Genomic DNA, 13,372 nt, shown 5'->3' on the forward strand with positions numbered 1-13,372 from the left:
ATTTTTGATATTTTCACACTTAAAAACTGCATTTAAATTTGTATTAAACATATAGCCTCTTTTACTTGCTTAAGAAAAATAAGAATTCTTATGCCTATCTCCTTTTCCTTTGTTGAGACAAGGCTCTCTACACAGCTCAGCCTGGTGTGGAACTCATTATTTACTAAAGAGTTACTCAAGTTTCCGAATGTTAGCATTATTGGTAGACACCACAGCCTCAGCCTTTGTTTTTCAATACATTCAATTTGGGGTGATAAATAACAGAAAACAAAGTACCACATGTTTCTGAAAGCTAGAAGAATTTTATTCTAAGTCATACATAAAGCAATTTAGTTGTTCTGCGAAGCTGATCCACATTTAAGATGAAGTAAACAATAACAAAAATAAAACCCTCAACATCAATGACAAGGGTAACAATGTATTACTAAAAAGTTTAACAAGGTTAATCAAATATAAAACTTAAATTTTCCTACAGTCAAAGTTTTATTCACAGGGAACTCATAGGTTAGATGCTTTGCTGAAAAACGTTTTTGAAAAGGTAAAATATTAAAATAATTGTTCTTTTCCTTGTTTCCATTATAAAGTATATCTCTGTAGGTTTCATCTGAAGAAAAATGTCACAACTTGAAGAGGATCCACAAAGAGGGAAGGGAAGGTGGGAATAAGTCACTGAGGGCACACTCAGTTTCACTTCTCCTATGACATGTGAGTAGAAAGCGCAAACCAGCCTTCTTCATTTTGCTTTTCAGTCTGTCCAACAGAGACACAGAGAGGAGTTAGACATGAGCCCACTAGAGAGAGATTCTCAGACATGCAGACCAAGTACATTCACAAAGTCACCATGTGTGTTAACTGGCACTGGAGTGTCATCTCTCCTGGCAGGACCCCACGGAGATTCTCAGCAGGTGTTCTAGAAAGAGCCCTACCCTTCAAAGGGAGAAATCCAACATTTATTCAAACCGCAAGGACAATTTTAAACCCCATGAAAGGAAGGTTATTGGAGTCGTAGGTATATCAAAAGATAACTTTAAGCTTTTCAGAATTTACGAATCAGAAAGGACAAAATTTTAATTCTAGGCAACTGGAGTAGCTAACTAAGGCAGTTAGTTCATTTGGGCTGTGTGTCTCCACTCCATGATCTGATGATTTCCCCATATCTGTTACTGGCTTACCTCTGGAAAACAACTTTTACAATTCTAAGGATATTCTTACAATTTTCTATGACAAACAGAGAGAAACTATATTTTTCTGTAATATCAACACACATCAAAATGTCTTCTGTGAAAAATCTGAACAAACTGTGAATGTTTAGCTTCCAGACAGTTCTGGAGCAAACCAGAACATATGAAAATGTACAAGGCATTCATTTACCCTCTGTGTTATCTATCACCTATTTAACAGAAGCACCTTAGACATGCCACACTGGGATAAAAGTACCAGACCAGGTCTCTGGCGATCCCAACTTTACCCAGTCACACTACCAACAGTAGGACCAACAACTCCTGTCTATAAGCCACTAAAGACCATGGCACTTGGGAAGCAGGCCTGAAACCAGTATTTCCTAGTCTTGGACAACATTTGGAATCCTATCAAATTTTAACTTATTACTTCATTACCCTAGAAGACAAAATAAATGTATTGTTCTTCAAACTGAGATAAAATATAGTATTTCTTTTAAAGACAAGAATAGTAACTAAGAAGAAAGTTAGTTACCCTCCACCCCCACACTCTTGACCCTACGTAGTGACTATATTTTATAACGTACCTTTGTTCTTGGATTAACAGGTGTGAATCGCCCACTTCCCGAGGTGGCATTTAGTGGAGAACAAGAATTACTAGCAGCCCCTGAAGATCTATCCGTGAGAAATGAGATCTATCAGAGAGTGAGGCATTACCACTAGCCATCAACAACTTGGAAACAGCTCTCAAAAATGGCAAGAGCTTGAAAAGGTCTGGTGAGAGGTTCAAATGAGGTAAATCACTCATAACATTTCACCAACATAAAATTTAAAACTGGTAGTTTACTACTTGGAATAGTTTAGCTTTAAAGACAGAGTGGACAGTACAGTGTTCTCAGGTACTCTCTGTCTCTAACAGTTTCTCCTATTACTAACATCTTGATGGGACACATTACAATTGACTACTCAATGCTGACTTGCTATTAACAGAAGTCTAATTTCCTTCAGGGTTCTCTTTGTGTGACAGACACATTCTGTGGATTTTGACAGGTAACTGCACATGATCCATATAATATCATTTGGGTTAGATTTAAAGGCTGGGCAGTAGTGGGGAAGGTGGTCAGGGCAGCCTTGGTACGATGAGAACTGGAGCCGTGTGGTATAATACGAGGATGCTGGGTGCGACAGAAAAGCTGGGCAACAAACCCCTTCCTGACCACTCAATGTGGCTCATCTAGGTCAATCAGTCGTGTTCACTTATTGCAATGGGTGAAGTGCTACTAGTCAATGTACCTACCCTAGGATATATTTTTGTAGCCATAAATATATAAAGTTCAACCCACCAGGCGGTGGTGGCGCACGCCTTTAATCCCAGTACTCAGGAGGCAGAGGCAGGCGGATCTCTGTGAGTTCGAGGCCAGCCTGGTCTACAAGAGCTAGTTCCAGGACAGCCTCCAAAGCCACAAAGAAACCCTGTCTCAATAAATAAATAAATAAATAAATAAACAAATAAATAAATAAGCCCGCTTTTGTTTTAAGCAGGTAACCTTACTTGGCTAAGCTTATCCACCTTATTCTCCCCCAGTTACTTTCTCTGTGTGAGTGAATCTGAACTTAACAGATGTTGGGCACAGAGAGAACAGCACATAGACACTCTTGATATTTTAATAACAGCAGGCCTACCTTCTTGAACTGATCCCACTGACAGGAGAGACGGTATTGCATTTCGAATTCTCTGAAGCCTCCACTCCTGGAATAGACACCTCGATGGTTCTCTTTCCTTCTTCTAAAATATAAAAATAAATGTTAGTTTCATATTACTTTTCACTAATAAAAGTAACAATTTTGCTCAATTTCAATATCACTGGAAATTATATACTACAAATTTAGGTGTTTTTATATTTTTACCACAATGGTTCATAGAAACACTTGAGAGATGATTATTAAAAATAAACTGTTAAGACAAGAAACTTCAGCTGGTTCTGTCAATTTGGCAGCACGCCAGTTCACAGAACACCAGAATCATCTGACAAGTACTGTCACACAGAGCAAAAAGTGAGAAACAGTGAGCCCTAAGATGTATCAGAGAGCAGGAAGGTGGGTGGAGGGAAGGAATGAGTGAGGGTAAACACGGTTAAGATGCATGTCTTTGTGAGTGTCAAAGAATACAAAAATTAAAAAACTAAAAAGAGCTAGCCCAAAAGTTTGCTTTTTCAATTTGATTAAATAGGATTCCATTTTCCCTTATAGCCATGAAATCTCTACATTTTAGGAAGGATTTACAGGATCCTCTATGAATATGATGAATATAAAAGTATTTCACTGGTAAATGTTTGCCTATTTACAAAACTCTGAGATTTCACTGAGATTAGACTTTGTTTTGGCCATATGAGAATCCATGCCTGGTACTATAAACCTGATCACACAGCTCCATGGCTGGGGAGATCACAGGCAATGGGTAGAAAGGCTTACTACTGTTGCCTGACCGAACTGTTATGTCAAGTTGCCTTCTACGTATCTCTGCTTACAGCCTCAGAGCGATGCCACTCTCACCTTATTCAGAGCAGCTTGGCTCTGCAGTGGGCAGTGGTGAACGCAGACTCTTGGCTGGTCATAGTGCTGAGAGTAAGAGATGGAGGAGCACTCAGCTCTCAACAGGACAGTTACACCCTCCTCTAAGGCTCGGGACATCATGGAAAGGGGGCAGAATGAATATATAGCAGGGTTGTCTTCCGGGCGTGACCCAGCCACTGACATCATGAATCACAGCAGCTGTGGTTGCCTATCCTGGGCTTGCACAAAGGTGGGTGTGTCAATGGCCTGTCATGGAGTGTGAAGGAACTTGTGGAGCCATAACCCTGTCTGTTGAACTACTGGCTAATGCTGGAGGGGGGGGGTGTCACTATCTTTAGTTATGAACACTATCTCAGGCCCTATGGGATAGTAGCAAATCCATGGCCATTCAGACCACCCTTAAAATTGGTGGGTCACATAGTTATGTGTATTGGAAAGAGACCTGTAGCAGCAGGATGATGGGTGTGACACACAAAAGTGGAGGGTGAGATGAACCTCCACTGTTATAAAGATCTGTTTTCTTGACGAATTGTTTATTCTTATTTTTACTAAACCCCACAGAGGTTCCTATAAAACCAAGAGTTCTATTTTGGGTGTGTTGAGTATTAGATGGGATAACAGAAATAAAGGTAATTTCCAAGCATCTGCTTTCTTATTTGTAACTTCAAAAACTAAATCCCAACAGAAATGAAAACTCTCCCTGGTGTCCTTCGGTACCTGACTTCACCCAAACACACAGGACACATGGATCCCTGTAAGCACCAAGGCTTGAACACCTCAGGGACACCACTAATAGAGCCTTAGAGTTCCTCACAACCCAGGCCTCCAACGAGGCTCCAGTCAACACCCCCACTGTAGCACCATCCTTGAGGGCGTAAGTTCATTTCTGAACAGCTGACATAGAGCTACTTCGTTTAATCAGCACTCCTTGAGCGGAACTACTATAAAACAAATTCTTCAGTCACAATTCAATTATTTAAGAGGCCCCTCTAGGTTTCGCAACAAGATAACTGAAAAAATTAATTGAGGGGAAATTTTTTCCTGGTTTTAAGAGAACATAAAATTTATAGTCTAATTTTGCCCCTTGTACTTTTGGCAGCATATCTGTGAGACATGTACTGTAATGAATATTTCATTTGGATGGGGTTGCCCTGGATGCCAAAGACTGACTATACAAGAGAGCGCAGTGCAGCACTATTCCTGTCATTTATTCTCTGACCCAAGTCAGTTTCCTCTAGTCCAGAATTGGGAGCACTGGAACACAATATGCACTGAGGTTCTTTCACCCACTATCAACTTTCAAAACTGACAGTGAAAAGTATATCTACTTGTACATCGTGAATCTGACCCACCGGCCCATGCTCTGAGAGGCGACTGAACAGGTGACACTGGGGATGAGGAAAGGTTCAAACCAACAAGTTTCTGCTGCTCTATCAGCTGGAGCAGTTTGCTGCGAGCCTCCATGCTCTGTCGGTTCAACTCTGCAATCCGTTCCTCCATACTACTTGGTGCTACAGATTGAACTACTGGAAAAGACTTCAGGGGAAAAAAGAACATAAAAATTTCATTATTAAAAAAAGGTACCCAATCCTGATTTTTATTCTAAGTACAGAAATTTGATATTTATAAGCCTTGCTATATATACATATGAATGATGGGGTAAAATAGCTTATAAATCATTTAATTGAACAATTAGCACTAAAATAAAGGCATACACAAATTCTTCTGCTGCTACTGCCGCATGCACACAGTCTAAAGGGACAGTGCTTTCTTACATTTTACTATTTGCTTCACGTAAGGAAAGACACCTGCCAATGAGCCTAATCCCACATCCCTACAGATGACAGATCTGAGTGGGGGCAGACTACACAGGAATATCTCTGAGTCTGAAAGCAAGGCTTTATAAGTCAGTCTTCAAACAAACATTATGAATTATCTGGCAGAGACTATAAAAATCCTACCAGTCCTCGGTCCATGTGTCAGCCCCTCCAGGCTGCTTTTATAAAAGACTGACTTAAGAATATCTGTGATTAGAAAGGAGCTAAGATACAGAGAGTAAAGGTCAAACAATAAAGCAAAAAGTTACAGAGATATAAAGTAAGTTTAGTGAGAAAACCCCCAAGAGAAATGTACTTTCATCATTCATAAGAATTTCATTTATCTAAATATATTCCTTTGTGGGGGAAAACCAATTCCTGGTAGAAATGACTAATTTGAAACAAATACCTATTAGGTCGTGTGGGCTTTTTTTTGTTTTCTAGAATACAGTAAGTAAACCAGTAAAGATCAAAGTCTATTTTGTATTCCCAATTAAAAAAGAAAGGGGCTAGTAAGGGCAGCAGTATTAGACCTCCCTTTCCAGGCTGGCACATGTACTATTTAGAAAGGACATAGGCTCAGCATTTAACCATTACCTTTCTAAAAGCAACCGTAACCTGTTTTCAAATGATCTTCAAAACTCTACAAACGCATAACATGATGTGCAAACACAGGTAGGTAGGCTTGCATTGGTGCTGCTGCCCACTGGCAACGCTCCTTCCTGGCTTGCCCTCTTGAATGAATGATAACAGAGGCAGCTCCAACTCCCACCTCCCACTTTCCTCACTGAAACCTTCAATCAGAATTTCAAAGCTCTTAGGACCTCAGAAACCCCTAGTCCCTGAGGCTGCCCACTCCTACCCACTGTCAGATCCACAGGAGTCACCTTTGCTCAAAAAGGGGCAAATAAAATATCTCCCATGCCACAGGCACTCCCGTTTGAGACTTAGATTCACTTTTCTCTCCACAAACAATGAAATAAAGGTTTAAGTTACCAGATTAGTCCATAGAGTTTATTATACTTATAAAATTTCGTTGTTGACAAAAACACAAATCCACATGATCTTATTCTTGTAGAAATTTTACAAAAGCTGAACTCATAGAAGCTGCGAGTGGATTAGTAATTACCGGAGCTGGGGGAAGGCAGCAAGAAGGGACAGGGAGCTCTCCGGAATCTCCTGGACTGGGAACTGCAGCAAGCTCGACTCACCCCCGGAGGACCGAGCTACCAGGAGGCTGCTGAGAGAGCCTGCCTACGCCCTTCCCCACCCAGGACGGAGGGCAGAATGCAGAGGGCGGAGCTCCCACCCACCAGGAAAGGGAATATCTGAGACCCATGTGCACCCACCGAGAGATCCATCAGTGAACTGGACCGGCTTGCACCCACTGGAAGAGAACCAGGAAAGGAAGAGACCCTATCTGTACCACTGAAAGAGAATGGGAAGACAACAATACAAGGACAACAGAAAAAACAATATGATGCCACCAGAGTCTAGGGACCCTACACCAACAAGATCTGAACATCACAACACAGATGAAACAGAAGAGAATGACCTAAAAGCCAACTTCATGAAGATGATAGAGACCCTAAAGGAAGAAATGAGAAAATCTTTTAAAGAAATGAAAGAAAAGACAAACCAAAAATTACAAGAAACAATTCAAACAGGGCAAGGTTTGAAAGCTGAAATAGAGACAATAACACACACACACACACACACACACACACATTCTGAAGGAATGCTGGAACTAGAAAAGGTGAGTAAACGATCTGGAACTACAGATGCAAGCATAACCAACAGAATACAGGAGTTAGAAGACAGAATCTCAGGCATTGAAGATTCACTGGGAGAAATAGATTCATCGACCAAAGAAAATCTGAAGACCAACAAATCCCTAACACAAAATATCCAGGAAATATGGGACACCATGAAAAGACCAAATCAAAGAATAATAGGTATAGAAGAAGGTGAAGAAACCCAGCTCAAAGGTACAGAAAACATATTCAACAAAATCATAGAAGAAAACTTTCCCAACCTAAAGAAAGACTTGCCAATGAAAGTAAAAAAAGCCTACAGAACACTAAATAGAGTGGACCACCAAAAGAAGTCCCCTTGCCACATAATAGTAAAACCCCCAAACATACAAAATAAAGGAAGAATATTAAGAGCAGCAAAGGAAAAAGGCCAATAACATACAAAGGCAAACCTATCAGAATCACACCTGACTTCTCCATGGAAACTTTGAAAGCCAGAAGGTCCTGGATAGATATTCTACCAACACTAAGAGACCATGAATGCCAGCCCAGACTACTATACCAAGAAAAGCTTTCAATCCCTATAGATGGAGAAAACAAGATATTCCACGACAAAATCAGAGTTAAACAATACAAATCCAGCCCTACAGAAAGTACTGGAAGGAAAACTTCAATCTAAGGAAGGTAACTATGCTCACAAAAACATAGGAAATAGATAATCCAACTTTACCAAAAGACAAAAGAAAAAGAGGGGTAAATCCACAATTACACAACCAACAACAAATCAAAAACAAACAAGAATTAACACTCAATGGTCCTTAATTTCCCTCAATATTAATGGTCTTAATTTACCTATAAAAAGACACAGGCTAACAGAATGGATACGAAGACAGAATCCATCCTCCTGCTGCATACAAGAAACACACCTCAACTTCAAAGACAGACATTACCTCAGAGTAAAGGGTTGGGTTAAGATTTTCCAATCAAATGGATCCAAGAAACAAGCTGGTGTAGCTATCCTAGTATCAAACAAATTAGACTTCAAGCTAAAATCAATCAAAAGAGATGAAGAAGGTCATTTCATATTCATCACAGGAAAAATCCATCAGGATGAAATCTCAATTCTGAACATCTATGCCCCAATACAAGGGCTCCCATGTTCGTAAAAGCAACACTAATAAAACCCAAAACACACATAAGACCTCACACAGTTATAGTGGGAGACTTCAACACCCCACTCTCACCACTAGACAGGACCACCAGACAGAAACTCAACAAAGAAACAGACATCTATAGAACATTCCATCCAAATAAAAAAGAATATACCTTCTTCTCAGTGCCACATGGGACCTTCTCTAAAATCGACCACATACTTGGCAACATAGCAAACCTCAACAGGTACAAAAAAAAAATAATAATAACTGGAATAATTCCCTGTACCTTATTGGACCACCATGCTTTAAAGTTAGAATTCAACAACAACACAAATTGCAAAAACCCTACAAACTCATGGAAATTGAACAACGTGCAATTGCACCATTCCTGGGTCAACGAAGAAATAAAGACAGAAATAAAGACTTCCTGAAATTCAATGAGAATGAAAACACAACATACCCAAACTTATGGGACACTTTGAAGGCAGTACTTAAGAGGAAAGTTCATAATACTAAGTGCACATATGAAAAAACTGGAGAATAGTCATATTAGAGAATTAACAGCACAACTGAAAACTCTGGAACAAAAAGAAGCAAACTCTCCCAGGAGTAGATGCCAGGAAATAATCAAATTGAGTGCTAAAATCAATAAAGTTGAAACAAAGAAAACAATACAAAGAATCAATGTAACAAAGAGTTGGTTCTTCAAGAAAATCAACAAGATAGACAAGCTTCTGTCCAAACTAACTAAAAGGCAGAGAGAGAACATGCAAATCAACAAAATCAAGAATGAAAAGGGGGCCACAAGGACAGACACTGAGAGAATCTTCAGGTCATACTTTGAAAATCTGTACTCCACAAAATTCGAAAATATAAAGGAAATGGACAATTTTTTGGATAGATATCACTTATCAAAATTAAATCAAGAGCAGATAAGCAATCTAAACAGAACTATATAACCCCTAATGAAGCAGAAGCAGTCATCAAAAGTCTCCCAACCAAAAAAAGCCCAGGTCCAGATGGCTTCAGTGCAGAATTCTACCAGAAATTCAAAGAAGAGCTAATTCCAATACTCTTCAAAATGTTCCACACAATAGAATCAGGAGGTTCATTGCCAAACTCTTTTTTACAAAGCTACAATTATCTTGATACCCAAACCACATAAAGACACAAGTAAGAAACAGAACTACAGACCAATCTCCCTCACGAACATTGATGCAAAAATACTCAATAAAATACTAGCAAATTGAATCCAAGAACACATCAGAAAACTCATCCACCATGATCAAGTAGGCTTCGTCCCAGGGATGCAGGGATGGTTCAATACATGAAAATCTATCAATGTAATCCACCATATAAACAAACTGCAAAAGAAAAACCATTTGATCATCTCACTTGATGCGGAAAAAGCCTTTGAAAAAAATCCAACACCCCTTCATGATAAAGGTCCTAGACAGATCAGGGATAATAGGAACATACCTGAACATAATAAAAGCAATATACAGTAAACCAACAGCTAACATCAAACTAAATTGAGAGAAACTCAATGCAATTCCTCTAAAATCAGGAACAAGACAAGGCTGTCTTCTCTCTCCATATCTCTTCAATATTGAACTTGAACTTCTAGCTAGAGCAATGAGACAAGAAAAGGAGATCAAGGGGATCCAAACTGGAAAGGAAGAATTCAAACTTTCACTATTTGCAGATGATATGATAATTTACATAAGTGACCAGAAAAACTCTGCAAGGGAACTCCTACAGCTGATAAGCACCTTCAGCAACATGGCAGGATAAAGGTTAACTCAAAAAAATCAGTAGCCCTATTATATACAGATGATAAATGGGCTGAGAAAGAAATCACAGAAACATCAACCTTTACAATAGCCCCAAACAACATAAAATATTTGGGGATAACCCTAATAAAACAAGTGAAAGACCTGTACAACAAGAACTTTGAGTCTTTAAAGAAAGAAATTAAAGAAGACACCAGAAAATGGAAAGATCTCCCATGCTCTTAAATTGGTAGGATCAACAAAATAAAAATGGCCATCTTGCCAAAAGCAATCTACAGATTCAATACAATCCCCATCAAACTACCGGCACAATTCTTCACAGACCTTGAAAGAACAATAATCAACTTTATGGAAAAAGAAAAGACCCAGAATAGCCAAAACAAATATGTACAATAAAGGAACTTCTGGAGGTATCACCATTCTTGACTTCAAGCACTATTATAGAGCTATAGTCCTGAAAACAGCTTGGTATTGGCACAAAAATAGACAGGTAGACCAACGGAATCAAATTGAAAACCCTGATACTAACCCACACACCTACAAACACTTGATTTTTGACAAAGAAGCTAAAATTATACATCGGAAAAAAAGAAAGCATCTTCAACAAATGGTGCTGGCATAACTGGATGCTGACATGTAGAAGACTGCAGATGGATCCATGTCTATCGTCATGCACAAAACTTAAGTCCAAATGGATCAAAGACCTTAACATAAATCCAGCCACACTGAACCTCTGAGAAGAGAAAGTGGGAAGTACCCTTGAAGGAATTGGTACAGGAGACTGCTTCCTGAACATAACACCAGTAGCAGAGACACTGAGACTGAGAATTAATAAATGGGACCTCCTGAAACGGAGAAGCTTCTGTAAGGCAAAGGACACAGTCAACAGGAAAAAAAAAAAAGGCAGTCCACAGAATGGGAAAATGTAACCTATAGTTTTCCTCCACCAGCCACTTTGGTTTCTCCCCGTCAACCACATGGGCTCTGCCACAGTTTCAGTACCCAAATAACACACAGGAGGCTATATTAATTATGAAGCTGTTGGCTGTTTGCTTGGTTTCTTACTGGCTATCTCTGACTTAAGTATCTACCCCATAATTGTAAATCTAAGTATTTCTCTTACCGGAGAAAGGGTCCGGACCTGTTACTTCTACGGCGGCTACATGATGTCTCCCTGTGCTTCTCTTTCCCAGAACCCTCCTCGACTCCTAGTCCCACCTATCTTGATTCCCTATTGGCCAACAGTGCTTTATTCAACAACCAATAAGAGACAGATTTACAGAATGGCAACTCCCATCAGGAAAAGAAATTCACTAACCCCACATCTGGCAGAGGACTGATCTCCAAAATTTACAAAGATCTCAAGAAGCAAGTCTCCAAAACACCAAAGGATCCAATTAAAAAGTGGGCACAGAACTAAATAGAGAATTTCTCAATACAGGAGTTTAAAATGGCTGAGAAACACTTGAGAAAATGCTCAACATCCTTAGCCATCAGGGAAATGCAAATCAAAACAACTCTGAGATACCATCTTACTCCTGTCAGAATGGCTAAAATCAAAAACACCAATGACAATTTATGCTGGAGAGGATGTGGAGAGAGGGGAACACTCCTCCACTGCTGGTGGGAGTGCCAACTCATACAGACACTTTGGAAATCTGTATAGAGATTCCTTGGAAAAATGGGAACCAGTCTACTACAAGACCCAGCAATTCCACTCTTAGGTGTATACCCAAAAGGTGCACATTCATACAACAAGGACATCTGTTCAACTATGTTCATAGCAGCATTATTTGTAATAGCCAGAACCTGGAAACAACCTAGGTGTCCCTCAACTGAAGAGTGGATAGAGAAAATGTGGTACCTTTACACAATGGAGTACTACTCAGCAGAAAAAAAACAATGGAATCTTGAAATTTGCAGGCAAATGGATGGCACTAGAAGAAACCATCCTGAGTGAGGTAACCCAGTCACAAAAAGACAAGCATGGTATGTACTCACTCATATATGGATTTTTAAGCCTGAAACGGGAGTGCCAGCCTATAATCCCTAGCCAGAGAGTCTGGGAAACAGGGAGGACCCTAAGGGAGATATGCATGGTAACCCAGAGAAGGGGAACAGGACAGAATCTTGAGGGGATTGGGAGCATGGGAGGGGATGAGGAAGCTGGGAGAAAGAGAGGGGGTGAAGAGGCGGGGAGAGGAGGACATGGGGGAGCAGGATAGTTGAGTAGGGGAAAGAATAGAGGAGAAAAGGATGAGAGATACCATAATAGAAGGAGCCATTATAAGTTTGAAGAGAGATCTGGTACTAGTGAGATGTCCAGAGGCCTACAAGGATGACACCAGCTGGCAATCGAACCAATACTGGAGAGGCTACCTTAAATGCCCTTCCCTATAACATGATTGATGACTTCCTTATATGCCTTCATCCAGTGGCTTAAGGAAACAGAGGCAGACACCCACAGCTAAACATTGAACTGAACTCCTGGGACCCAGTTGCAGAGAGGGAGGAGTGATGAGCAAAGGGGTTATGACTTGGTGGATGGAACCCACAGAAACAGCTGACCTGAACAAGGGAGAGTTCATAGACCCCAGACTGATAGCTGAGAGGCCAGCATGGGACTGATCCAGACCCCCCCTGAACGTGGGTCTCAGTGAGGAGGCCTCAGCATCCTTTGGGGCCTCAGGCAATATGTCAGCATTTAGCCCTGTCATCCAGGTGGACTTTGAGAGCCCATTCCACATGGAGGAATGCTGTCTCCACCTGGACACATGGGAGAGGGCCTAGGCCCTGCCCCAGATCATATGACAGACTTTCGAGATTCTCCATGAAGGGCCTCACCCTCCTTGGAGAGTGGAGTGGGGATTGAAGAAGGGGTTGGGGGAGGGTTGAAGGGGGGCGGAAGAGGAGGGGAGGGAGAGGTAGCTGGGATTGACATGTGACGCAAACTTGTTTCTAATTTAAATTAAATAAAAAAGGGGGGGCAGGGAAGCTTGCTAGTGGGAACTAAGAACAGTTAGAAGCGTTGGCTGGGGTTTATTGTTGTTGTTTTTAAGATATATGATACTATGTCCCAGAACTCACTAAAGTAGTCCTGAC

At 40.4% G+C, this 13,372-nt stretch overlaps 1 protein-coding gene across 8 annotated transcripts in view; it reads right to left on the reverse strand.

Moving 5' to 3' along the window:
• Positions 1-282: 282 nt before the first annotated feature.
• Positions 283-13,372, reverse strand: part of Spice1 (spindle and centriole associated protein 1) — a 48,765-nt gene continuing 35,675 nt past the window's right edge. For 5 of the 8 annotated variants that reach the window (XM_021229898.2, XM_040750789.1, XM_021229896.2 and 2 more), the window contains 4 exons: positions 5,105-5,288; positions 2,862-2,964; positions 1,766-1,853; positions 283-927 (listed from right to left, as the gene is read on the reverse strand). In XM_021229898.2, coding sequence (XP_021085557.1) covers positions 829-927; positions 1,766-1,853; positions 2,862-2,964; positions 5,105-5,288 — 474 coding nt within the window. In that variant the 3' untranslated portion in view covers positions 283-828. Of the gene's footprint in view, positions 928-1,765; positions 1,874-2,861; positions 2,965-5,104; positions 5,289-13,372 lie in introns of all 8 variants that reach the window. The other 3 variants (XR_002383768.2, XR_002383767.2, XM_013116900.3) reach the window with 3 other exon arrangements.

The sequence above is a fragment of the Mesocricetus auratus genome, unplaced genomic scaffold (assembly GCF_017639785.1).
Source record: "Mesocricetus auratus isolate SY011 unplaced genomic scaffold, BCM_Maur_2.0 Super-Scaffold_100008, whole genome shotgun sequence".
NCBI lineage: Eukaryota > Metazoa > Chordata > Mammalia > Rodentia > Cricetidae > Mesocricetus > Mesocricetus auratus.